This window comes from Poecilia reticulata, chromosome 19, assembly GCF_904066995.2.
Source record: "Poecilia reticulata chromosome 19, P_reticulata-male-v2, whole genome shotgun sequence".
Classification (NCBI taxonomy): Eukaryota; Metazoa; Chordata; class Actinopteri; order Cyprinodontiformes; family Poeciliidae; genus Poecilia; species Poecilia reticulata.
Window position 1 is genome coordinate 16,280,414 of NC_088848.1, and position 27,329 is coordinate 16,307,742.

Sequence of the window (27,329 nt, forward strand, 5' to 3'; positions counted from 1 at the left end):
CACACACACACACACACACACACACACACACACACACACACACACACACACACACACACACACACACACACACACACACACACAAATAAATCAGAAGTACACGGTCTAGCTGTAAAAACGTATTTCCAGCAGCAGATGTCACGTGTTTCCGGTAGAGCTTTTTCCAGCTGCACGCTCCTGGGTGAAACTCGGAGATTTTTTTTGTTTTTTGTCTCTTCTGCCGCTGCTTGAAGTCTTTAATAAGCCAAAACTGTGTCAAATGGAGGAAGAGGTCAGATGAATAAACCCAGACGGAGTGTTAATCTTTGTTGGAGCTGCGAAGAGGGATAGAGAGAAAAAAATAAAGGTAAATAAATAAAGGTAAATACTATGTGGCCTTCTTTCCCCGCTGTATTCACTGATGAAGCACAAATTGTTTTGTCTGACAGATAATTTATCCCGCTAATGAAATCGCCAGGAGCTTTAAGTGGACACGCAGAGTCACTGACGCAAACATGCTTCTCTTCGTGTCGGTATAATCATTAGCAGGATCGTTAGTCTGACATGTCCACTGCAAAAACTGAAATTATCTTCGATTTCCAGCGTAACAGTCCTGAGAGATGTTCTACCACGCACCTTTAATAACGACAAGCTGCACATCTTTGGAAAAGTGATCTGCAAAATAAGCATGTGTCCAGTGAAATGCATCAAGGTTTCTGTCATAGTAGATGAAGCCGTTTAGCACCAAAAGATCAAAAACTGTCACGGAAAGGAAATATAGTTTCTAGCTGATGGGAAATATGACAAATAAAATCAAAGAGATCGAGCCAGAACAGTAGTTTCTGCATAAATGTGCAGGTTGTTTCTGTCAATTTTCTATCAAAATTCCACATGAATTAATTCATGCAGTTTTAGAAAATATTTGAATGACCATTTGCTGTCAGTGGCCATGCTAACTAGCCTGAGCATTCATGACAGGCTCTGTTGTGATGAACCAACTGTAGTGTAGCAGAGAGAAAGGGGGAGGGTACGAGCAGCACATACACCAGGAGGATTGACAGTGCTGAGATTCTCCTCCTGGTTCTGATTGATTGCTCCTGACAGAGTATTATATTCGCTTAGATTATAGTGACACAATAGAGAAAAGGCAGATGAGCTTGATTTCCTTTAAGATTATCTATCTTATACTGTCATGACATAATAATTTTAACAAATATGTAAAAAAAAAACATTTTTTATAGAAGTTACACAACCCAGCTTTAAATTCCTAGCCCTAATTGTGATATATACCAACATTTTGTAGATCAGTGATTTGAATGACCATAATATTAATTTCTATTTTTATTCCAGGTTCTAAAATGTTTTTTGGGTTTTTTTGTGAATAACTAATGCATTGCCTGGTGTTTGTGTGGCTGTAGTTTCATATGGCTGCGCTGAGAAATCAGCAGGAAATACTTCCTGAAACTTAAAGCTACAGTTCATCTCTGAGCTGCAAATAAGCATGGAGAGGGCTAAGAGATTCAGCACACGGATGTCCGGAAAGAAAAAACATCAAGAAGTCGACCCAGGGAGGGTTCTTAAGGCTGCAGCGTCCACATCGGAGCCTCAGCAAACACAAACCAACAGAGATCTTAGTAAGAAAATAATTATTGTTTTATCAACCGATTGTCCTATCCATCCGTTTTACCTGACTAAAGCAAAGTGTTTTGAAGCCGTTCTAAGATGTGAATTGTCTAAGATGGACTGAACTCACCCTGGTCAAAGAGGGGAGAGTTTTAGCTTCAGTGGATGTTCTCAGAACTATTATGTGCAGTAAAATTACTTTGATTTGGAAAGCATAGTCATCGGAGCAGCCTGTGATCAACTCGCATGAAATGAAGTCCCGCCTCACACACAACCTAAAGACAAAAATGCATCAGAGAATGTACCTTACACCCTGAATTAAACTTGACCAAATTTATATAGGTTTCACACTGATCCACGAGCAATTACATGCAGTCTGTTGGATAAAGTATATTGTAATTTTAGCATTTTATAGTCACATTTAGTTCTTTAAATCTGTCCTAATCTAGCAACAAGCCATTAACATTTTCTTTGTTTAGAAACTAAAGTAAGGTTTGATATTTGAATGTTGTCTTTGATTATACATGTGTTTCAGGTCTGGTTAGACAACAAGAGGTTCTGCCGAGCTTCAGCAAGCAGAAACAAGAGACTATGGAACTGAAAGACGAAGAAAATGAAGTCAGGATCAACCCCACTGCTGAAACTGTGAGAACTGAAGATGACGAGAAGAAACTTGAGTCTCAACTGCTTAATCAAATCAAAACTGAAGAAGATGTGAAGGCAGAACCTTCAACCAACAGCTCTGCTCGGCAGATAAGAACAGAAGGAGACCTCTGTGGTGGACTGGATCCAGATAATAACTCTGATCCAAATAATAACTTAAAATTAAATTCAAATGAAAATGATTCACCTTCTTCAGAAACTGATGTAAGCAGCAACGAATCTGCCGGTTCTGGATCTGAAACAAAAAGCAAAGCCTCGAAGCAGACCATTGTACTTGAGCCAGGTGATGAGAAAAATGTAGCCTGTAAAGCTGCTACAATATCCTTCAGCTGCTCCGAGTGCGGTAAACAGTATCGCCACAAGTGGTCCCTTAAGAAGCACCTGGGGGTCCACTCCGGTGAAAGGCGTTTTCTCTGTAAAAATTGCTCTGAAACCTTTAGCGAATATGTGCAACTGAGGACACATATGAAAATACATGCAGACGAGAAACCTTTCCTCTGTGATATTTGTGGTAAAAGTTTTCGCAGAATGGGCGATCATAAGGCGCATCTTAGAGTTCATGCTGAAGAAAAGCCACTCGCCTGTAGCAAATGTGGGAAAGGATTTTATTACCAGATGAACCTTAACAAACACATGAAGGTCCACAGAGACAAACCTTTCAGCTGTGATCTGTGTGGTAAAACATTTAATGTTAAATCACGCCTTAGGATGCACATGCAAAACCACACTAAAGACAAACCGTTTAGCTGTGGGGATTGTGGGAAAAGTTTTAATTTTAAGTCACTCCTAAAGACTCATATGATCAGCCATTCTGTAGAGAAGCCTTTTAATTGTGATGTTTGCGGCAAAAGGTTTCGTGCAGAAGAGCACCGTGAGACACACATGAGAATCCACACTGGAGAGAAACTTTTTGACTGCGGTTTTTGTGGTAAAAAGTTTCTCCGCAGCGCAAATCTTAAGACGCACATACGAATCCACACAGGAGAGAAACCGTTTATTTGCGATTTTTGCGGCAAGAGTTTTAGTTCACAAGGGAGCCTTGTAAATCATATGGTGGTCCATGCAGCTGAGAAACCTTTTGCTTGTGATGTTTGTGGGAAAACATTTCGCAGACCAGTAGAGCTTAGAATACACACCAGGGTGCACACGGGCGAGAAGCCGTTTGGATGCGATATCTGTGGAAAGCAGTTCAGTCAAAGCTCACATGCTAAGATACATGTAAGAATGCACACAGGAGAGAAATCGTGTGCTTGTCACGTTTGTGGGAAAGCTTTTTGCGAGCGAGGGTCTCTTTCACAGCATATGAGAGTCCACACAGGAGAAAAACCATTTACCTGCAGTGTCTGTGACATGCATTTTAATCGCAAGTATAAGCTAACAACTCACATGAAAACACATGTAGAAATTCAGTCTGATGCAGGAAAACCTAACCAAACTGGCTCATAATGACAAACTTGTGTTTGTTTCATTTTGTAGCTGTCTGAATGTGGATTTATTTTTATTTTTATTTGGCTCCCATTATGTTTGAAATACTAATGAATTATCATGCCCTCAGGGTATTTTCAATAAATAATTTTTTCAGATGGACAAAAACCTACTTTCCCCTATTAGTAGGTTTTGCCTCAATGCCTCAAGGCATTGCCTCAATGCTGTGCTCAAATATTGGACACCACATTGAAAAATATCCATCACCTGTATATTTAAAACTAAAACAACCAAGACTTCTAATAATATTTAATAATTTATTTATATATTCTGCTGCATGCTGTTTGAGTAGGAATAATCTTTTTTGGATGCTTTCAACAGTGAAATCAAAGGTGTGAAAGATTAGACCTTCTATGATGTTCAGGCTGGAGTCCGAGGCATTTACAGACAGACTGGCAGATGTTCATATTTTCACTGAGAGGTAGTTGACATAATTGGAATTTAAATTGAGTGCTTTGGAGATAAAGTTGGCAGTGAAAGGGCTGAGATGTCTTGGACATGTGAAGAAGTGGGGCAGTGGATATATTGCATAAATGATGTGAAAGGTGAAAACAGTGAGTATGTAAAGGGTTTCTTAAATTATCTTAAAATCTGAAAAAGTATGAATTTACCTATCATTTTCCAGATCAGGATAAATATGAAATGGAAAAATGTTTGAGTTTCCAGGATTCAGTTGTTTTTAGGATTCAGTTCCAGGAAGAATTGGGTTTTATCAATTACCTTATTTTTTTATAAGGCATTATAAATTGTACCTATATTCAAATAAAAGAATATTTCAGACCAGCCAACTTATTTGCATGAGAGATTTTAAACAATTTACTGATTTTGTGATGGGTTGCAAGGATCCCTGTAGATCTCGTTTAATTCAGCCTGATGTTCACTTGTTATAGGTGGCAGAACAATAGAACAAGCTTCCCATTTCTGTCATTGTTTATTTTATCTACAGAAATCTGATCAGTCCTGGGACTGAAAAGCACATTATTTTTAATAACTGCACACAGTATTGTCTGATGTAAATTTGCCTCTAGTCTCTTTTTACCACTGTACCTTTGTGTGAATGTTTTTCCTGATCTCCAACCTGCTGCTGGTACACCGGAATTTTCCCATTGTGTGACAATAAAATATGTGTTCTTTTCAATTTCACCCACATCGTAATTTAATTTAAGTAGTTTGGGATGAAACATACATTTATTTTTCCTATATATGTTGACTAACGCTGTCAAACAGCTCATTTCCCTTCAATCAGCCAATAAAATGATCTGTTTTTGCTGTGGAGGAGCAAAAACTGAGGGACTTGTTCCCTGCTTGACTTCCACCAAAGGGGTAATCTAAAAGTCCACAGAGGGACTTGTTTTCTGCTTGACTTCCAATGATGTTGGACTCTCCAAGTCGCCGGAAGGACCTGACTCCCCCTGGATCTCTGTTGATTCATCTTCCGACTTCAATGGGGCTGTTGCCGTCATCTTCTAAAGGGAAAATGACAGCGTCGTAGTCGGCTTGGATGTTGAGGTCCATCATGTCGACCCATGAAAGCTCTGCTGGAAAAGCTTCATGTTCACGAGCAACCTGTTGTTGCTTCATGTCAATATTAAACTCAAGATGCCTCCTAGATTTACTAAGGACCAGTATTATTTTGCTGCAAGCATCTGTCACTAAATTGTCAATGTCCAATGTTTTGATGCAAGAACAAATTATTTATTACTTTGTTAAAAAACGTTATGGTAAGTTCCACTAAAATGATTGTTTTTTGGCCAATTTAACAAAATAGTAAAAGATTATTAAGGCACATAATAAGGCATACTTTATTAGCATAAAGTAGCAGAGATGTGAACAGTGAAAGTATCACTGAAATATATTTAGACACTATTTATAATGTACTTACAAATATTAGTGACATTTATTTATTTTGTAATTTAGTAAGGCTTACTAAATTACACACACCTTGGAAATATTACCAAAACTTCAGAAAAGCGTTGTTTGTATACATTTGTAATTTTTAAATTGTACATTCAAAATATACATTTATACAAATGAATGCAAAGAGTACTTTTAAAAGGATTATCCAAAGTATCATTTTGGATATTATACTTGTTACGGCTGCAGTGGGTCTTTGCCCTTTTTCCTTGTATGGGTCTGTAGACGGGCCCACTGCAGGCTTATGTTTTGCCCTGATTGGTGCTCTGCTGCTTTAAAGCTGCCATGTGTGCAGCAGACAGGAGGCTTTTCTCTCTTCCTCCTCAGAACCTCATTTGGTTTGGTTTGTATCTTATGGTTCAGTTTTGTTAGGTTTGTTTTGCATTTGCTTATTTCTGGTTATTTATGGGTTTTGCATTAATCTGTTTTGGTTTCTCATTTCAGGCATTCCTTTTTCAGGTTTTATTTCTTTAGTATCATTTAATCAATTAAATGTTTATTTAATCAGAAAATCCTTGTGTGGTCTCCTTTAATGTTACCCCACCAAACAAGCCCGGTGGATGTAACATATCAAAAACTTTGGATATCATACTTAATATCCAAAATTATATTAAGTATTGTAATACTATGCTTAATAATATTACTATGTATAATAGTTCTTAATATATCAACCTCTCGGGTCACCTGATTCTGGACTGCTCTACATGCAGAACCAGAAGCAAACATATAGAAGCAGCATTCAGCTTCTATGCACTACAAATCTAGAACAAATTTCAGAAAAATTGTAAAATAGTTGAAACACTCAATTCCTTTAACACTAAAATGCCACCTGTTTAGAGCTACTTTTGAAACGCTAGAAATTAAAAAATAGTCAATCTAATGTGTAGTGATGGCACTTAATATGTCTCAATTGTTGACTGTTTTATGACTTTGTATTTTTGTGTTTTTATGAGGTAAAGCACTTTGAACCGCTTTGTTGCTGAAATGTGCTTTACAAATAAACTTGACTGATTGACATGTTTCAGTGACGTTTGGTGAAGAGACTCCTGAAAATAAGCAACAGCTTTCTGTGCATTTAAAGAGAAATAACTAAAATCAGAGGATCTGCTGCACTTGTTTAAAAAAATTGTCCAAGGAACAATTATCAGCAAAGTGCAGTTGGTAACGCTGTTGCCTTGTAATATGGTTCTGGGTTTCCAGCCTGGGGTCTTTCTGCATGGAGTTTGCATGTTCTCTTTGTGTATGTGTGGGTTCTCTCCGGGTACTCCGGCTTTCTCCCACAGTACAAAATTCTACAATTGGAATTGGGGACATAAATCTGTTTTCTTTGTCAAGGTCCCGTGTCTCCTGTGTGGTAAGAAAAATGCTGGATCACTGTTATGGTTTCAGTAAAGAAGTCTGAAAATGTTGCTTATTGGTTCCTCTTGGATTATCTGATCATTGCTCATTAAACTTGATGCATATCTGTTGTATTAAATATGACATGCAGGTATTACTTTTGCTTTTCATTTAAATTAAGTGTGCACTCCAACAACTCTAAAACACTCATGCAGACAAGTTGTGACTCATATCCTACAGTAACATGGTGATATTTGATAAATGCTAGATGCAAAAGGCAGCATTACGTTTAACTTGAATTTAGCAAAAAGTAATGAGTGATGCTTCCCTACACACACTACCAGGTTCAATGTATTGCCTCCTCTGGCCAACACTCTCTGCAAGCACATTTTGCATGTGGGGCATCCTTCTTCCATTCTCAGAGGAACCTGAGGAGCGCTCCAGGTAGCCTGGAGGAGAGGACGACTACTGTGAGGGTCAAGGCTCAGCATGTCAGCGATCATCCGAAAAATATCTGCATCCTATGCAGCTGAAGAGCCCACTTTAGAGCCAACACCAACACCAGAGATAAAGATCTTTGTCAGTACAAAAGCAAACGCCTGAAACACAAAGGTTCTTCTTGTTGATTTTTATGGGCGGTCAGCAAAAACTGTTAAGTAGAACACAAAGGTTATCCAGGAGAACTCACTTGAAAACTCCCCGATGTATACTTTACATACTTTTGGGCTCCACTTTTTTTTTTTCTTTAATCCAAGTAAATTTTATTTGGAGTCTTATTTTCTAGGTTCGGGTAAGAAATCAAAATTTCACAAGAGGGATTTGATTCACTTTGGTGTTGCTCTTCAAGTGAGAATGCAAAAATAGCTTCCAAACAACATTTATACACAAGACTGACTTTACCTTGAGATGAAAGCAAAAACAATCTGAGTTCCTTCACTTACAGCAGATACAAAAAGACATTAAATGTCTTCATGTCTGTGACCAAATCTTTCCTGATTCTTGTTTCAAAAATCTTTAGTCCAACCTGACCAAACAAAACAAAAGGTCAATTTACACATTTTCTCTTCAGTCTTATGAACTTAAGTGAAAACCAACCTGGTCTTTATGATTTTCTTGTTCTTCAAAATATTTCCTACAAATGATTCTGCAAAAAAAATGGCTTTGTTTTAATGGGGGGCAAAAAATGCTGCCGTTAAATCCATGTTTTAATTGAATAAACATTTATTCTTAAAAAGGTTAAATAGAGACCACAAAATTCATCGTTGAAGAGTTTTCCCTCCGACACAGAGACGACACGAGAGCAAACACGACACACACAAACCATAACTTTTTAAATAAGAATCTCAGTCCACAGAGAATTTACAAAGATTGCATATTTTAAACAAACAAACAAACAAAATCTCCTGGAAACAGTGCAAATATACCAACACCTGAAAACGACAAATAAAAGAAACCTTCCCTCCGTCCCACAGAACAGAAAACGTTTTGGTTGTCCTGTGGTGTCGCTGCGGGTCTGAGAGCAGCAGGAGTGTCATGAAGACGGATGCTTTCTGGATGGCTACATTTTGAACTGACGCGTAAATCTCTAAGCAATGAAAAGGAGTGAAAACATCACATATCACAACGTTAAAGTGAAGGCAGTGTCAGTGTTTGACTGAGCTCCATGTGAGCAACATTTAAAATGTGAAGTAAAGTCTGTTGATGGAAAAAAAATAAAAAAATCTTCACTTTTGTTCCTGACTGGTCAAATAATACAATAGGTAAAAAATAAAAATAAATTAAAAAGATCTGCTTGAGATAAGAAACAAAACTATTTATTATTCCAGACACTGAAAAATAGGAACAAATCATTGCTGGATGGTTTCACCTGACGACAATCTGACGTTTCGCACTGTTTAGAAAAGGAATCTCCCTTTACCTCACCCTCCTATACCCTGAAAGTCATAAAAAAATTACAATTTCTTGGTAGGTATTGCACCAACGATGCACCTGCTTGTATGAATACAAGTTTCTGCAGGAACATCTGCAGTGACACAGAACCGGTATTTACAGCATCACCAACACAGACAGGAGCAAAGCTGAAGAAATCGAACATCTGGGCGAAGAGAAGTGGCACCAGAGTGAAGAACCGGGACGCGAGGAACGGAACTCCTCAGAGCCGACGCTGAGTTAGCGACGCTCTTCTCAGGCACATTCACAACAAAAATCCCCCCCTCCGCTCCCCAAAAAAAAGACAGAAAACTCAACTGCAGTGCTCCGCGGTTGAGGGTAGAGGGCGCTGTGCTACATGTACTGGTGTGGGTACTGACAACATTCCCTCAGTTTTCTGAGAAGTCAGGAGCTTCAGCGCCCTCCACCCTCCTGGATGAGATTTTACACATGTGCTGCTTTGGTTCGATTAGTTTTAGTTTTCAAAAACGCGACAAATAATAAAACTCGCAAAGGTACGACCCGACGGGCCGCCGTGACCAGAGATGGAAAACGTCCATAACTATCCTCGGAAACCGAATCCCTGTGAAGAACGGAGACAAACGGGACGAAAGGGGAGGAGGCGTGGCGTCGGCAGGCTGAGGAACGCGCTGGTTTGGTGCGATTCCGAGAACGCGGACGAAGGTTTAAAAACGCATGCACACCTCCGAGCTGAGCGGCCACGCCCAACCGGCCAGCCTCTGAGACCTTAACGGGAGCTCGCGGCGAGCGCTCGACGCCGGGCGAGTTCAGAGCTGGTGAACGACACTGTCCACGTGGTTGGCGGAGACGGCGGCGTCCTGCTGCAGCCGCTGCCACTGGAAGGTCGTGCTCAGGGGACCCACTTCGTCCTCGTCGTTTTCCTGCTCCTTGGCAAACTCCAGGAACACCTGAGGAACAGTGTTGGGGTTTTTAAAAATTAGCTCAAGACCTGTAAAGAACCAGACACAAGACCAATGAGGTTTTTATGCCTTCCTTTGCAGAGGGAGAGATCCACAACCTCTAACCCGATCGGGATCAAAGATTGGAGAGCTCTGCTCAACTCTGCTTGGGAATTGGCTCTTATTATGATGACCTTCTTCAGTAGAACAATTCTGAGATAACAGAACAGATGAACCCCTTGAGGAGGAAATTACATTATAGATAAAGAAAGAACCTTAAAGAATAACTGGTGAGAGCCAGTTAGGTAACTGAACACATTTAGATAAAACACTCAAATAAAATGATAAAACAATGATTAGTTTTACCCAACAAACAGAAAGACCAGGAGGGGACACACTGTGAAGGAAGAAAATGATCACGCTGTGGGATCATTCCACCGTTATCTACTTCATGTGGACTGTCGTCTCTAGTTTGGCTCGACTCCTGAGAGCAGCACAGCGTATAGCAGCCAGCTTCAATTTAATTTTATCCAATTAAATTGAAGAAGAACGGTCAAAAATCAGAATGAGTCCAGCAGCTTGCTGAAGGCTACGGAAAACACGCGGCTAAGGTAGAACTTGCTAAGAGGTAAGAAAATTCAAACTTGTGATGAATTAATACACCTTGCTTCGTTTCTCCACCTACCTGCTCCAGAGTCGACTGAGAGAAGTTGTACTCCTCAAAGTTAAAGGTTTGTTTGGCTGAAAACAAATAAAACAAAGAAATGAGACTAAATAGTTTAGAAGTTATGTTCCACATGTTAAAGCATCTTTTTTTTTTTTTTTTTTTACAAACTCACCATTCTCTAACTTGGAGAAAGAGTGAGCCAGCGACTTGACGTCCTCCATGGGGATCTTATAAACCATCAGAGTGGTGAAGCTGCACAGAGCAACAACATACAGCATATTTATGGTTCTTGCTAAAAGAAAGCAAAAATTTGGATATTGTAAATAAAGTTGGATCAGATTTTCTCCGTCTTCATTCGTTAAAGAGCTAAGAGCTGAAACCTAAAGCACAACGAGGGAGAAAAGACGAAAGCAGCAAAGGGAGCCATTTATCTTTCTAGATTCAGCTGCTGATCCTTTGAGCGCACCTCTCCTGTCGGAGGGCGTGAGGAAAGATTCGGAGGATCTCCTTGTGCAGCAGCGCCACCTGCTGGAGTCCCGTCAGTTCCTCTCTCAGTTTCAACTCCAGACTGTAGCCTTGTCCGTATTTTGCCTTCAGATGCTGGATGGAGCCGATGCATCTGATGGGAGAGAGACGGTTAAGCTGCAGGAACTGGAAACCCCATAAAGATCAGATTTATTTAAAAGAGAAAAAAAGGAAGAAGAAAAAAAAAAAAAAGATTCCCAAGGAAGGAAGAACCTCAGCTGGCCAGAAACCATGATGGCGACCCGGTCGCACACAGCCTCTGCCTCCTCCATGTAGTGTGTGGTGAGGATGGCTCCTCGCTGATGGTTCCTGAACGCAACACGCATGGCCCTCCTGCAGGAAGACAAACTGTGAGTTTCACCGGGTTTCCAGAGTCGGCAGCTCTTCCACGTTACGCCGAGAGTCTCACCACATCCGCTGCTTAGACTTGGGATCCATTCCTGACGACGGCTCATCCAGCAGGACGATCTGAGGATTCCCGATCATACTCAGAGCAAAGCACAGCTGGAACCACATGTAAAGGCTCTCAGTTCAAGCAAACAGAAAACGCCAACCGTGCATTCTGGGTGTCTGACCATTTGAAGCCGCGCTCACCTTCCGTTTGAGTCCGGCAGAGAGATTCTTGGCCTGTTTGTTTAAATGTTCTCTCAGCTCCAAAGCGTTCGACACTCTGCAGCGGTTATAAAATAGCATCTAATATTAGAGATTAGTGTGTTTAAAACAACTTCCAAGCTTGAAAATAAAAATATTTAAAAAAAAGAAAAAAAAAAAAGAAAAGGTTTTTGTTTTTCTCTCAATTTTGAAAGATTTGAGTTTACACTGTAAAAACACAAAATATTACCAAGTATTTTTGGTCTATTATCTCATGTGAATATCTCAGCACTCTTCAAATAAGATAAAACTAACTTACAACTAATTTTTCAGCAAGATATAGGAGCTAATAAGTACTGGTTATGGATGACATAATCCCCCTGTAACCAACAAGACATTTTAACTTATAATATGGCAAAAATGTCTTCTTCCACTGGCAAATCTTTAAACTTACAACTAGAACACTAGTTAAGAAAGCATTGACTTAAAACAAACAAACACTGCTTCCTGAAAACTTACTTGTAAGCTAGTTTTGTCCCATTCCAAGTACATTAAGATATTTGCACTATAAACTAGAAGAAAAATATTTAGTAAGATTCTGTGTTTTTGCAGCGCAAAATGCAGCTGAGGACTCACCGCTTGATGATGCCCGGGACCTCCTGGCCCTTCAGGCCCTTGATGGCGGCGTAGAGCTCCAGGTGTTCCTGCAGGGTGATCCGGGGCCACAGAGGGTTCACCTGGGGACAGTAGCCGACGTGTTCCAGAGGGTTTTCCACTGGACGAAACTCGGTGCTGTAGTCTCCCATCAGGATCTGGACCCAAACAGAACACAGATTTACGTAAGGCTGGAAACTGCAATTTCATTACTTACTTGAAATCTTTCGCATGCATTTTGCTTTTAAACTCCAGATTTAACCTGTTTGTACAATGAGTTTTGATGCGTTTATAGTGGAGCTCCCTGCTGTTCTGAGTGGACATTTTCTTTTTATCTCACTGTTTTCATTGCTTTGACAAACAGAAACAGGTTTAAAATGTTAAAACAGAGGCTTGTCGAGTACCTGGCCAGCCGTGGGGTTGGTGTCGCCTGACAGCATGTGCATGACCGTGCTCTTTCCTGATCCGTTGGGGCCCAACAGGCCAAGAACTTCCCCTGAAGAAAACAGCAGGTTATTTCTTGTTCTTCTAAGTGTGGCAGAAAGCGCGGAGGCACAGAAGACGACAAAAAGACTGAGTGTACCTTTGCGAACGCAGAACGAGACGTTCTTTGTGGCTACTTTGGTCCTCTTGGTGAAAGAGAAGCCTTCCTTCCTGCCTTTGTACTGCTTTCTTAGGTTATTAACAACCACAACTGGTTTCTGGAAAAAGAACATTTGTGTTCATGCTGAACTTTTAACCGACCAGAGGGAGAAGATGAAAGACGAACACGCAGCAAACTCGAGCTGCAACGTCAGCAGGTGTTAAAACAGTTTGGTCTCCTAAAACAGCTTTTATTATGAAATTTTGTCACCTCCTCACAAGCCTGACAAGTGAGCGCCTCCTTCACTCTGGCCTTCTCCATCTGAACGTCCTCATCCTCGTTCTGCCCTTCCTCCGGGATCCGCTCCGGTTTGGCCTTCGGCTTGGACGAGATCCTGTCACAGTTCAGCATCTTCAGCATCACGGCTTACTGTTTTCATGGACCGTCAGAGCCCGGTATTAAATTATCGCGCAGGGATCGTCCTTGTAATGTGATCGTCACCTGCAGAGCTGATCGTTCTTCATCGCCCTTCCTCCGTATCGGATCTCCAACCACCGGAGCAGGAAAAGCAGAAGGATGCACTGCAGGTAAGGCTGAAAACAAAAGACGCAAACAGATGGCTTAAAGTAAATAAAATCTTCCCTACATGTTTGTAAATGCCAGAGATAAAAATAATAATAATAATAAAAAAACTAAAACTTACGGCTACGACAGAAATGAGCAGACTTTTCCACAAGAAGTTCTCCTCGTACAGAACAGGAAGGAATGTTGCCTGGGAAAAGGAAAACGGCAGCAGTGATTCGCCAATCTCTAATGCAAACCTAGAATTAGCAAAAATAAAACTACACTAAAGTCAATATATATATTTATATTTTTCTGGTTTAAAAAGATTTCTAAATCTAAATCCTCTTCTGTCGCATTCCGAGTTTAAAATAAACAAGGAAGAAGTTAGAATGAAAAACTGCACCGACATTATGCATTAACCTTGAAAGGTTATGAGTGTAATGTTTGATTATTATAGATCTCGATTCATTTGCCATTTTTGAAGTATTTGTATTTATCACAATCCCCTCGAACACAGTAATGTTAGCCCACATGCAAATTGGTAAAGTTGAATTTTGTGCATTTCAGCATAACTTTTACACAATCCCTAAAATACACAGAGCTGAAAAAGACTTGAAATAGGTCTTAGCCAAGCAGAAGCAGCAGTATTTTTTGTTTATATGCACATATATATAGAAGAAATGCAGTAACATTGAGATGAAGACTTCTGTGTGTTTATGGGACTATTTTAAAACATACTACCATGCAGATTTAAATGAATGCTTCAGGAAATATTGATCTAGATAACTTTTTGATCAGAGCACTCATCAGAGTTTGGTTTTTCCACTCCCACCTTGGTGATGCAGTTGAGGCAACCCATCAGAGGATACAGCGGGTTGAAAAAACACAAGATGTTGTGGAGAGTTCTGGTCAGTTCGAGGTTGTCGTTCACAAACGACAGCTGCACGATGGAGGCCGACACCACACACACCTGAAGCAGAAAAAAAAAAAAAAATATATATATATATATATATATATATATATATTTACAGAAAACTACCAGCAAACACGTTAAACCGCAACTGAAAGAAGCTGTATTGGAGCCAGAGATTTCTTTTAGACTGATGTCTCACCATCATGCAGATGAAAGAGAAGAAGTCTCTGTTGCTCTGCACTCGCGTGAATCCAAAAGAAACGACATACGTGAAGACGATCATGGCCGGGCCGAAGCCGACAGTGCAGAGGACCTAAGAGGAGACGTGAAGGAACGGTGAACAATCCTCGCGCGTCAGAGAGGAAGTGTTTCTGTTGGAAAGAGCAGCACAGACCACGGCGGTGAGGTTGCCGTTTGTCGACAGGTTTCCGGAGTGGAAGCAGAAGAGGATGAGGTTCATGGAGGACAGGATGAGGTAGTAGAAGGGGATGTCCACCGCCGCCTGGCCGCACCAGTAGGCTGACGGCAGCAGGCCAGAGATCCGCAGCGTGGAGCGACATTTTATCTGGAAAGACGAAAAAAAAATAAAAAGAAGTTCAGTACAGATTCATTGGGTAATTTATTATATCAATGCTTTAAAGCTTCAGAAAGAGTGACAAGACAAAAACAACAACAAAAAACCCAAAAACATTTTACTAATGCAAATTACACAACATTAAAAGGTAGGCCTACGTATATATTTATATTTTAAAAAAAATCCAATGGCTCCATGTTGGTCCCAAAAATATGTTATAACCTTAGAATTTTTAAATAGATTAGTATTGTGTACATTAACAAAAATGTTACAATACTAACACTCCACACTTTGTATGGGCATATAAAAAGGTACATGGTTTGTATAACATTTATTACAAAAGCAACCTAAATCTTTGGGATGTTTTTGTAATAAATGTTTTGCAAAAAATCTTTGGGACCTTTGGGACAGATTTTACCCCTCTCTTAAATCTGATCCAGTTATAACGTCTGTTTTTCCTAAAGCCATCCGTCGGCCCATCTTACGACAAATAAAGTAGCGTAGTGTGTTACTTTGTGGTTGTTTCATCCTTTAAATCATGATAACTGCAGGATGCGAGAGGTTACCTCCCGGTCTCGGGTGTGATCCATCGCGAAATATGCCGGCATTCCGACAGCCAGCATTCCCAGCATGATGGCCTCTATGTAGACCAGGGCGTAAGACGTTGCATCCGGGATTTGCTGTGGAATCAAGCAGTGCAAACAGTCATCTACTTAAACCACAGATTGGTAAATGCCGTCTCGACTCTGTGGGAGGCTCACGTAGTCAAAGGGTTTGGTCCAGGTTCGGATCCGCCCCGTTCCGTTCAGACCTCTGAGGAGCGCGTTGCTCAGAATATTGACGGCCATGGGCAAGGAGTGAATTGTGGTGCTGTTGAAAGCGATGGTGTACCTAAAACCCTGACAGAAACGGCAAACGGCGTTGTTAGAGCTCTCAGAAAGAACAAGGCTGGAATAAGTGGCCCTTCAAATAATCAGTCAGCGGACCTCTTTGGACCTGGTGACGTTTATGGCAGCGCTATGCGGAGCCGCATCCATGTAGTCGTTCTGTTTCATCAGTTCCACTTTGATATCCTGTGACTCCAGGTTGCGGATCAAGTCGGAAATATCGGAATCTGTTGGTGAAAGGAAAAAAATTAAAAATCCTTATCCGGCAGTCGGAATATTTCATTTAATTTCATCCTGCAGTTTTACTCACTGGTTGAGTTTTTAACGAGGAGGCTCGTGGCGTATCTGTGAGGCGCTTCGTTCTTTTTCAAAAGGTAAGTGGGGAGGAACTGTCGCTCCTGTGAGTGGATCTGGATGTTTCCTGTCACCAGCGACACGATGAGAACCGAAGAAAGGAAGAGCAGGAACAGCACCAGACTGAAGCGCAAGAGAAGACAACAGTCAGTCTGTCCGTATTTAAAAAGGAGAAAAGCTGCATGTTGTTGACAAGCTATGCTGACACTGGCAAAAGTTCACTTTTAGTCATCCAGCAAAGGTTTTTATTAAAAATTCAAGTTCTGACCTCAGTCCAACACCTACAATTAACATCTATCAGATCTTTTTACATTGAGTTTACTCCTTTTTCCTCCAACCAACTGAGATAGTGACCCTCCGTCTTTTACTGAGGTAAGATGATCCATGCTGAGCCATTTTTTTTAACGTTTCAGTAGGATTCTGAATTGTTTCTCCTCCTTCATAGCAGGATTTCTGCAGGTTTCACCAACTTTAAGATTTATTAAGACCGTTATGAATGGAATTTATCATCTATATTTCCAAAGAAATGTATGAACTTTGTCCAACCAGTTAGTGAAAAATTTGCATTTACCCACAATAGGTGCAAAAAAACTATCTAGCAAGCAAAGGTATATTAGCATTGAGTCAGAACCCTAAAGCTTTTGCCTGACAGAAATTCCAATAAAAACAAAAAAATACACAGAACATACAAGATTAAATAGTCCTGCCAACACAAAGTTTAAGAATTACTATTAAAGTATTTATTTAAACTGAATTTAAGACATTTTAAGGTCTTCTTTTTAGATGCATGAATGTAAGACTTCTTAAGGATGTTTTTTAAGGACACTGTGTTGGTGAGGGACTCACGTGTAAACGAAGGCTTTCCACTCCCTGCGCATGTTGAGCATGTGCAGCCAGGCCACGGCGCTGAACTGCTGCCGCCACAGAGCGTGACCGGTCACCGAATCGGACTTGCTGTCTGAGAAGGTGAGCAGCTGCTGGTCTGTGTCGTCCAGAGACCCGATGTCGCCTTCGTCCTCCGCCTGCTCTCGGTTAAACACGCTGTAGTCTGAGGGAGTTAAAAATCACAAAACAAATCAGGTTTTACCCAAATCCGATTTTGAGGATCGAAATTTCTTATAAAACACACTCACCAGCTTGATCCACCTCAGCTTCCGACTCCAAACGCAGAAAAACATCTTCCAGCGTAGTCATGGAAACACCGTAGTTAATTATCCCCAACTGTGGCTGACAGTCGAGCTCCGAGAACAAGCCTGAGAAGATCGGATCGGGGTTGTTCGCTAAAGAGCCGAGTGGAGGTAGAAACAGAAACCAAAAAATCCAATCCCACCTGAAAACGTGTTCATGCTCTCAAAGGGCAGAGTGAAAGTCAGCTCTGTATCGTGCTGCCGGGACAACTTCGCTTTGGGAACGTGCTGCTTCATCAGTGATGTAACCTTTTCCATGTCACATCCCTCACTGATCGACATTCTGCAGAGGAAGGAAACAACGCATACGGGTTATAACAAGGCGAATGCACAGGGAGAACCTGCAGCTGAATTCAAACCCAGGACTTTCTTGCTGTAAGGTCACAGGCTACAGCTACACCACCGTGTATTTTGCCAGTCTCTTTTTTTTTTCTTTTTTTTTTTAAAAAGGGGCAGAGTGCGGTCCGACTTACCGGAGATGATATCCGACGCCACACTTGATCTTAAGATACAGAGACGAGCCGACGCACTTCAGCTGCCCCTGAGAGATCACAGCTTTACGATCTAGAATAAAACATGACAGTAGGAACTTAAAATAACATGTTTTAAGGAGTTCCATGAACTTATAGTGTATTAAACAAAGTTCTAGAGAAAACACTACATTTCTTTGAGACGTTTTCAACCATCAGCTGAAATTTGATGCCAATATAGTCAAGACCTCTTTCAATTAGAAGAGAAATGAAAAATTCAGTTTTTTTATTGATCTTTTAGGAAGGCAAGTCTAGAATTTTTTAAATATTCACATTTTGTGTACAGGTCCTTGTAACACTGATGCAGAACTTTGAAATTATGGCTAAAGTTTCCAATGGAAACCACACTGTTTAACTTTAAAACAAGCTAGCAGTGACAGTGGTTTTAGTGGTTACAGATGTTGATAAAAACATTGCCACGAAAAAATGACTTAAAATTAAACAAAAACACGTACAGATTGACTAAACTATGATAAAATTTTTTTGAGTCTATATTGCAGTTAATGACAGCTCAATTACTGATAATTACTTCGATGATCGATAAGTCGTGATTAATTCTTTCAGCCCTGTATTGCTTCACAACCTTTAATCTAACAGATTGTAGATTTAAGAAAAGACTACAGCACAGCGCCAAGCAGCTTTGTGTGATTTATTTGTAGTGCCGCTGCTAAATGCATCACTTCCTGAATCCTGTTGGTTGTTCTGACAGGGGCTCTTACTACAGAGTTGAGAAAGGAGAGTCCTTACCAGCGAGGATGTCCGCCTCGTCCATGTAGTGTGTGCTGAGCACAATGACCCTGCCGGCCCGCCGGCTCTTCAGCAGAGACCAGACCTGGTGTCTGGAGCAGGGGTCCATGCCCGCCGTGGGCTCATCCAGGAGAAGAATCTGAAAGAAGAAAGCAAGTGGAAACTATTTGAATAGAGCATGAAAGTGAATGATCAACGCTGAGAGTTTTGGAAGAGACATTAAGAGTTCTCTGATGTGACAGAAGTGCTGGTTAATTTTTTCTATTTTATTATTTAAGTGAGCATGAGATATTTTTTTTAATAAAATCAGAAGGCTATTTTCTTACTGCAAATTTCATTTGAGTGTTTTAAAGGATGGTTGGAGATTTTTCAAGTAAACAGCTAACAGCTTTTTGAGGTCATCGTAAAGAGGTAGCCTTATGTCCATTTGGGTCTAACATCGTAAATTAAGCTCAAATCATCCTGATACCTTAGGGTCGCCGAGGATGGCAATGCCCACAGAGAGTTTTCTCTTCTGGCCTCCACTCAGATTCTTTGCCTGAGCCGTCATGATTTTCTCCAGGTCCAGATCCTTCAGCACTCTGGTGACCTGTCACAGAAACATAATCAGGGAAAAGGATCCAAATTTAGATTTTCTATTGTTTAAAAAGTTTTTATAACAGTTTAATGGTTGCAACATAGGCTTTAAGAATCAAGAGTTCAATAAAATACATTGTTTTTGATCTGAATTAATCAGGAAACAGACACTTGAGTATTTTTTCTTGAATAAAAATATAAACTAAAATAAAAGGGCTATCCAAAATGTCCAAAATAAAATGTAGGACTGACACTTTCAGCCACATGGTAGAAAGCAACATTTTGATCATCCCGGTACCTCAGCATCAACATCTGCAGGTGGGATCCCTTTGATGGCAGCGAATATCCTGAGGTGCTCCTCCACAGTCAGCACATCAAAGATGATGTTGAACTGAGGGCAGATTCCCACCAGCTGCTTCATCTCCGAGCCCTCTGCGATCTCCGCCACGGGAGAGCCGTAGATGGTGGCCGAGCCGTTGGTGGGCGGGCAGATGCCGCACAGGATGTTCATCAGAGTGGATTTTCCGGCGCCGCTGTGCCCCAGCAGAGCTGTGATCTGACCCTCATAGATGTCAAACGTGAAACCTGAGGGCCAGGAGGGAGTAAAAGGAGCAGAGCGTCGGTAAAACCGGTAACCGATCAAACTGTTCTGATGTAAAATCTCCATGCTCACCTCTCAGAGCGTCCACTGTGCTGTCCTTGTCTTTGTACACTTTACAGATGTTGGTGATGCTGAGGAAAAAAAAAAAAGAAGCAGAATCAGAAGAAAGCTTTTTAATGAGCGCTTTCCCTGCATCAGTGAAAAGGGTTTTATGCAACCTTCATGTCGTCACATTTTGTTGCCCTCTTTGTAGCACATGCATGTGCTATTTTTTTAATGAGATCTTTTTGGAAGGTTATTCAAATTGTTTCAAAAACAGCTGGAATTTTGATTTTAAACTGGAATTTTTTTATTTTTATTTTAGAAAACATCTGTTGAATTTACAGAGTTTAAAAGCCTTTTATGACCAGATGATTTCTTGGTCGGGGTTCAATGAATTTACCAAACATTCCTCTGAACGTTTTCTTAAAGTGCATTAAAATGTATTTAAAAATGAACTAAAAATGATAAAAACCAGCAGCAAGCACTTCTATATGATTGCTGCCAATGTATTTCGTTCTTCGTGCCTGATGGAATGAAAAATGTCCAGTTTTTAAAAGCTGCTGCTAACAAACTAGATTCTGCAGAAGCAGCCAGAATGTACTCCATTAAATATCACAGATGGCAAAAAAAAATTGCCAAAAATTAAGAATGTGAAACAGCAAGCAGGAACCATTTAAATGTCTAATATCCAGAATTTTCTAATCTGCTTCCACGTTTTTGTTTTAGCTCAATTTGCTAACAAGGTGACCTGTTTGAGATAATTCACCTTATTTCTGATGTTTTTTCCCTCTACTTAGAAACTACGCAAGAGAACAAGAAAGAAAAAAAAAACACATTGTGGTATTGGGATTTTACCGAATTGCTTCTTTCCCTCTGAACTCGGGGGAAACGGGCTCGACACATTCATCTCCACCAGGAGCGCCGTTCGCCTCAGCATCGTACACTGAGCTCACTTCAACGTAGCGCTTTCTGTGTTTGGACCAATAAGACGGCTTCAGGAAGTACAGCATGGATCGCTTGATTCCAAAGTCACCTGCGTATTAAACAAGGAACTATTATTTGACTATTCACTCATAATCTCACAATGGAAGAGACAAGCTGCACCACTATCATCCATGCTGTACAGCTAAATAAATAACAACGGTCCCAATATTGATCCTTGTAGATCTCTCACAGTTAATACATGATAAAAAAAAAACAATCAGACTATTTCTCTAAATACATCAAAGAACAATTGAACAGAAGAGACTTTATCCTTTGCAGCAGACTGTTTGGTGTGGTTTAAAGGTTTTGTGAGCAACATTGAGGAATTTATAGCATCTAAAGCCTATGTATATATCTATAAATAGCGGGAAAAAAAAAAGAATAAACAACAATTATGTTTTTATTTTTTGCTTTACTCACCAGGCAGCACCTGGTCTAAGTAGAGAGTCAGCAGAAGGTAAAGAATGCAGTCCAGAGCCAGCATGACCAGAGGAACATAGAGCGGATGAGGCCCATTGGTCAAGGAGGAAAACACAGCACCATCTCCCTGTGCTTCCAGGTAAACTACCTAAAGGATGAAAAACTCATTTAAAGTTCAGCCTAACTAAATGCAATATGTTTTTCACGGAAACAGTGAATTACAATGATTGAAATCGCCAAGAGATGGCAGAACTAATTCATCTTTTTATTCATGTGGGGGAAACAGTGTGTCCTTAAGTGGGATTGTGATGAGGGGTGTGTAGCTAACCTGTGCAATCCCAATTGAGAATGCACTGGGAGAGAGCAGGCACAGAAGCCAAACCAGCGGCTGTGGGAAGTCTCTCATCAGCACGGTGAACAGCGACATGCAGCCAAACACCACCGTCAGCATGGAGCCCACGGTGCTGGCAAACTTGGGCTTTTTAAACAGTGGAGTCAACATGAAGGAGAAGAAGATCTGAGAAGGAGAAACAATAATAATAATGGTCTAAATCTTACCTTGGATTATAGTGTAATACACGGGTGTCTAACCCGATTGCAACAGGCTATGTTGGATGAAGGACGCAGAAAGTTGCAGAACAGCGACCGATAAATTAGCACAAATTCCAATTTTGATCAATTCCCCCCCACTCCACTTCTTTTCCTTAAAAAGAAATTACAAATGGCAGAAAATAAAAATTAATTTGTATTTTTTGGTGGGTCTTGAAAGGTCTGAAAACCCAAGGACTGTTTTGGTGAAACCCCCCCCGCCCCTCCAAAAAACCCTGATTGTCCAAAAGTTGAATCTTAAAAAACTGAAAATTCAACAAAATCGATTCATTTCCCCGTCCTATGATAAACACTGCAGGTTCAAGTTTATTACTGTTAAACTGCTGACAGGGAAAAAAATCCCACTCTATGCAGATGACTCACAGATGATATTCCATAGAGGAAGATGAGTGAAAAGACGACAAAAAAGTCACTGTTGGGGAACAGTGCAGTGTACGTGGCGATGATGGCCATCAGAATGGACATGGCGGTCACCAGAGCAGCATACAGAAGGCCCCATGACAACCTGTTGGAGAGAACGAGAACTCATAACACTCAATGTATATGAGAACGGATTATTCTGCGTCAGAAACATACAAACAGATGCCTCACCAGAAGGCCGTGTCGTACAGCCCCATCATGGTCATGGTGTCTTTCAGCCGATGCTCCTTCTCAGCTGCAACGTTGACGATGAGGAAGGTGACGAAGGGTGTGAAGGCCAACACCAGGTAGATGGAGATGAGGGCATGAGGAAACTTGTGCACCTCCACGGAGCCCGGCTGGCCCATCATCACCACCTTTATATCCAGCTCCTTCCGCACTGACCGTCTGGTCTGTACCTACACAAATCAATGACCACAAGCAGTGTGATGAGTAAAAAGAAAAAAAAAGGGTATGTTTGAAAATGAAACCTAGCCTTTCGTGATTTTTAATTTTTTTAAACCAAGAGAAAAAGATGCTTCACTCGACCTCTGGAGGACAACGACGTCCACTACGTCTCACCTCAATGATAGCTGCATCAATCACAGACTGGAGGCGGGTGAAACCAGAGTACCAATAATTTGCAGCTTTGCATTTCAACATGCTGCTGTAACAGCTGGCTAGAGGGAGAACGACAAAAGAACAAACTTCAGACAAAAAAAAAATCATCTAAATTACTTATGGATGACACTAAAAAAAAAAAAAAAAAAAGCTTTTCACAACGCCGTAACAGCACACATTTTCCTTTCTTGTTGTGGTCCCAACTAAAGAGAGTTATAGGTTGGGTGACCACCCTCAGATGAGATCAAGTAGTGGCTCGTTAGTTATTTACCAATAGACTCCGTGTAATCACTCGGCAGGGGCAGCTTGTTGTGCGGAAAGCGCAGTCTGTAAGACGTGGCGGAGCTGTCCAAGAACACCACGCCGATGAAGCTGGACGATTCGTTCAAGCTGGCGTTCTCCAGTTCCTTCTCACTGGAAAACATCTCCAGGGGGTCCTGCAAGCCTACAAAGACAAACAGTAAGAACCATAACGGTTTGATGATGCCGCTTTATCGTCTGGCCTCCTCCAAATTGCGGACGAAACACATGGAAGACAACGACTTACCTATGACATTGGCCACTTCGTCCATGATGCGACTGGTGATGTTGGTGTTGGGTGTGAAGGCCAAGCTTTTCAGGATCTGGAAGAAATCGTCATTCGGCAGCTCGGCCGTGTTGATGGCGCCATAATAAACATGAGGGTTCAGGGTGCTGATGAGAATAAGGAGACCCAGGAGCAGCAGAGGGAGGATCAGCTCCTGAACACACACACACACACACACACACGGAACCTCCTGTTAATCTATTTAACAAATGAAGCATAAAATTCAACATTTTTCCAAATCATCTCATGTACTTTCCTTAAAGACTCTTCTGATGAGGAAAATCTCTTAAATTTAAAGGTTTGTAACACCTACACCCTAAATACATCAAGTATTACAAAAAAAAAAAAAAAAAAAATCATGCTACATCTGGTTGTGTTTGCAGCGTCCCCTATCAGACAGCAGGAAGTTGTATGTGCAGAGAACCTGAGAGAGGACTGATCATGTACGAGGAGAGAGAGCTCCTTCAAATGGTGTGAAGGGAGCAGGATTTCTTTCTCCTCATCGTTTCAAGCCAACTTGCCACAGCTGGGACTTTAGTTAGGCCGTAGGGTTACCACACGTTCCAGACAGCCCATATCCAACTACACTTTGAAGTACAGCAAGAGCTCCCACATGCTTGGCATCTTTTCAGCACTTAACTGCTGGTTGGGAGCAGGACCGTGGAGGCAAACTGCACCAGTAGAAAGATGACAAGCATGCTGCAATTTCGCAAGCCGCCATGTGTATACTATGTAGTGGAAAACATGCACTACATAGTGCATGTTTTCCATGCACTATGGAAAACAGCAGGAACCACGCGTTTCTGAGACATCATCTTAGAAGCACGTGTGCTGCTTCTGAATTTGCAACGTTCTGCTGCGAGAGTGCAGAATTATGCATAAAGAAGGACAAACAGTCGGTTTCGTGTCACATTACAATCAACCGGTGAGCTACAAGTCTGAAATTTGTTTTGCGCAGACGAGAGCATGCAATGGGAGAAAATTATTATTATTAGATCACTGATGCTGTGGTTGAGTCAGAGTTGCATCTGTTCTGTGGCAGTGACACACATGTTTGGTATACGTGGGGTACATGAGGTACGGAGATCATGCAGCAGGATCTCCAAATGTCCAAATAATTTGCTTTCGGCGATTCAGATATTGCATTAACTCTACTTGCTCGAGTGTTTTACAGGCACTTTATTTTCTTTCAATTGGACTGACAGTTCGGTGGGAAAGACGAATTATGGGTATGTAAAAGATGATTCAGCTCACTAGAGATTAGCGGACTACACAAAACAATATTCTTTCACACAACTAGACTGATTTTAAATCATTGGACAAGTTCCAGATGACAGCAGCAATAATGATTGCCATTCCTGGTAAGAAGTTAAGAGTTTATCTGAGGCAGAGCGTGCAAGTTCAAAGCAGCTATGCTGAGCCATTAAAAATGCATCAATGCAACTTAAAGCCAAATTAAAAATGCATGGCCTAACAAAGAGGAAATGGAAGCAACAAGCAAGTTTTCATTCTCCTTAACGCAGAGTTGGTATTTTGATGCTGGAAGAAAGCAATGTAAAATTTCGCTTCTTCCGTTAGCTGTAGAGTGTTGAGAAAACTCGATGCAAAAAGCAAAGAGAAAAGAAAAAAGCCTGAAGTCACCAGAACAGAACGTGAATACCTGGAGGCTCTGCTGCTTGGTCCTCCATTTGATGAGCAGGTTCTTGTAGAGAAGACTTTGTGTTTGTGGCCAAACTCCTGCGTCTCTTCTAAAAACCGGCTGCATGCTGCCAGCATTCCTCATGTGGATGACGTGCGGACGGGATGTGTCGCTAAGGCTGGCCTCAGCTGCCGCAACGACAAAAGCGAAATAGATTATTAAAACATCCGCACCGAAACGCTACCATCGGTAGCTTCTCTGGACTTGTGAGGAGGAAGCAGTAAATGGAGATGCAGAAGAGGGGAGGTCTCGCTTGGGTTTTTGTTTTTCTCCAAGGCAGGAAGTACAGAGAAAGAAATCACGGTTTAAAGGAACAAGCTTAAGTAACCTTGTTTCTCAGAGTAACAATTCCAAATAAAGGGAAATAAACTGACACTGTAACACAGGCTGCAAAAATGCAATTTAGAAACTCATCCAGTTTTCCAGTTATTTGTCTCAATCTATGACAAAATAAAAACACAGTCCGAGCAGCAATTTGTTCAATGATCCCAGCTGCATTTCAGTTGTTGACAGTTCTTCGATTTTTTTTAATCAAACAGATGCCAGGTTTTTTTTTATTACCGTTACTGAAGCTGCACTTTCAGACCTCAAAATAAAATCATCACTGAAAGCCGCTGAAGTGTGGTCAGAGGAAGCCACCTCAGCAGCTCAACAAGCAGCTTTCAGTGCATTAATACTTGGCATCACCGCCACAACCCAAAGAGCAAATGAGATTCAAATAAACTTCCTGAACTTTACGAGGTCAATAGTGTGTGTTCTGACCCTAAATATTTGAGGAAACTGGACTAGATGAAGACAGAAGAAGAGACAGGAAAAAGATCTCGCGAAACCCGGACACATGATCTGAAGACTTTTCAGCTGAAATGCTCAGTGGTTAGAGATGAACTAATATTGGTTAATATGTATCTATTAAAATGATATATTTTACCTGCAGATGATATTGTCATATGCAAAAGGGTGATAAAGTCAGTCTTGTTTGTGGCTCCTGGGAACCATCTGAAAATATAAAAGGTTTTCTCACTTAATGCTGATTAACAGATGGTTCAACTACAGACCACTTACTTCTGCTGAATTTCCAGTTATGTCAGATCTTTTTTTAAGGTTAATCTTTAAATCTAGTTAACCCAAATTGAGTATCTCAGCAAATTAGAATGCTACTAAACTTTAATTAATTCAACTCAAAAAGTCAAACACATATTCCGTTCACAAACAGCAATATATCTAAAGAGTACATTTAGATATTTTCTCTATAGTTAAAATCCACTCAAAAGAGCCAGGGCCGGGTTTCGTATCCAGCTTTTTACAGTCATCCTCATCCAGGACTGATTTTACTACAGCGTTTTAATTCGTGGCACTTGCCAAATATTAATAATTTTGGTGACTAACTGGCATAGAGTCTAAATTTAACTTTTAGATAGTGAGAAAAAATGTCACTTTACTAGGTGAATGAAAATACATGGTTTCAACTGTAACTAACGTATTCCAAATTTAGGCTTTTAGTCAAACGTTGGATTGCACTTAATTCGTGTTTGAATATCAAACACTTTCAATGACTTCATAAAGAAATCAAGCACCTTCCAAACCTTGAAAACACCTAATTGAAATTCAAGCATTTTTAAGCACCGTACGAACCTTGTACCTCTGAACAAACCAAACACGCTTCCCTCATTCCGTGTTCATAAACAGAGCTAGCGGTTGTTAGCTTCCTGGTAGCCTGCTTTCCTGTCACTGAGCCTGACAGACATTTTAATGAGATAAATTAGAATTTGTTTTATTTTAATATTTGCTACAAATTAGTCCAAATGCAACAACCTGAACAGAATGCCTTGTAAATTAGCAGTCACATGTTAAAGGTTGATCTCTGGAAGCTGAGTAGCAACAAGAGCGAAGCTAGCGAGCTTCACTGCTTGTCATTTATCTAAGAAAAAACAAACATTTCGTTTGAAAAAGACCATGATGTTATATACTCACGTATGAAATACATTAAGGCATATCCTTTTTCAGCTTTTGACAGAACCACCTTACATTAAAATTTTCATTTTATGCCAAGAAAACGCCCCAAAATGCGCCTGTACCGACCGTTTCTAGTTGCTGCTGCCAACTACAACTCCCAAGAAACATTGGCGCTCATCCAATCAGATCTTTCCGAGTAACCGCTAACTGAT

The 27,329-nt window shown here is 40.7% G+C and overlaps 2 protein-coding genes across 4 annotated transcripts; one reads left to right on the forward strand and one right to left on the reverse strand.

The window, feature by feature from the left end:
- Position 1: 1 nt before the first annotated feature.
- On the forward strand, positions 2-4,893 carry LOC103481863 (uncharacterized). The gene is made up of 3 exons (XM_008437645.3): positions 2-346; positions 1,398-1,613; positions 2,138-4,893. The coding sequence occupies exons 2-3, from the start codon at positions 1,481-1,483 to the stop codon at positions 3,709-3,711; spliced, it is 1,707 nt and encodes a 568-aa protein (XP_008435867.2). The 5' UTR covers positions 2-346; positions 1,398-1,480; the 3' UTR covers positions 3,712-4,893.
- A 3,306-nt stretch (positions 4,894-8,199) lies between these two features.
- abca5 (ATP-binding cassette, sub-family A (ABC1), member 5) lies at positions 8,200-27,282 on the reverse strand. 3 transcript variants are annotated; one of them, XM_008437647.3, is made up of 40 exons: positions 27,136-27,280; positions 26,797-26,898; positions 26,093-26,160; positions 25,126-25,292; positions 23,427-23,619; positions 23,151-23,324; positions 22,841-22,938; positions 22,451-22,677; positions 22,223-22,364; positions 21,579-21,767; positions 21,251-21,398; positions 20,702-20,879; positions 19,877-19,935; positions 19,502-19,788; positions 19,097-19,216; positions 18,628-18,766; positions 17,824-17,914; positions 17,494-17,633; positions 17,297-17,416; positions 17,010-17,211; positions 16,120-16,286; positions 15,909-16,036; positions 15,684-15,821; positions 15,489-15,602; positions 14,743-14,913; positions 14,548-14,661; positions 14,268-14,405; positions 13,575-13,643; positions 13,373-13,464; positions 13,142-13,265; positions 12,872-12,989; positions 12,693-12,784; positions 12,271-12,446; positions 11,638-11,713; positions 11,453-11,547; positions 11,257-11,376; positions 10,985-11,137; positions 10,691-10,770; positions 10,537-10,592; positions 8,200-9,860 (listed from the first exon to the last, which is right to left on the reverse strand). In XM_008437647.3, the coding sequence occupies exons 3-40, from the start codon at positions 26,109-26,111 to the stop codon at positions 9,720-9,722; spliced, it is 5,055 nt and encodes a 1,684-aa protein (XP_008435869.1). In that variant the 5' UTR covers positions 26,112-26,160; positions 26,797-26,898; positions 27,136-27,280; the 3' UTR covers positions 8,200-9,719. The 3 variants fall into 3 exon arrangements, with proteins under 3 accessions (XP_008435869.1, XP_008435868.1, XP_008435871.1); XM_008437646.3 differs by lacking the exon at positions 26,797-26,898 and having other exon boundaries at positions 27,136-27,282; XM_008437649.3 differs by lacking the exons at positions 26,093-26,160; positions 26,797-26,898.
- Between the last annotated feature and the right edge of the window lie 47 nt (positions 27,283-27,329).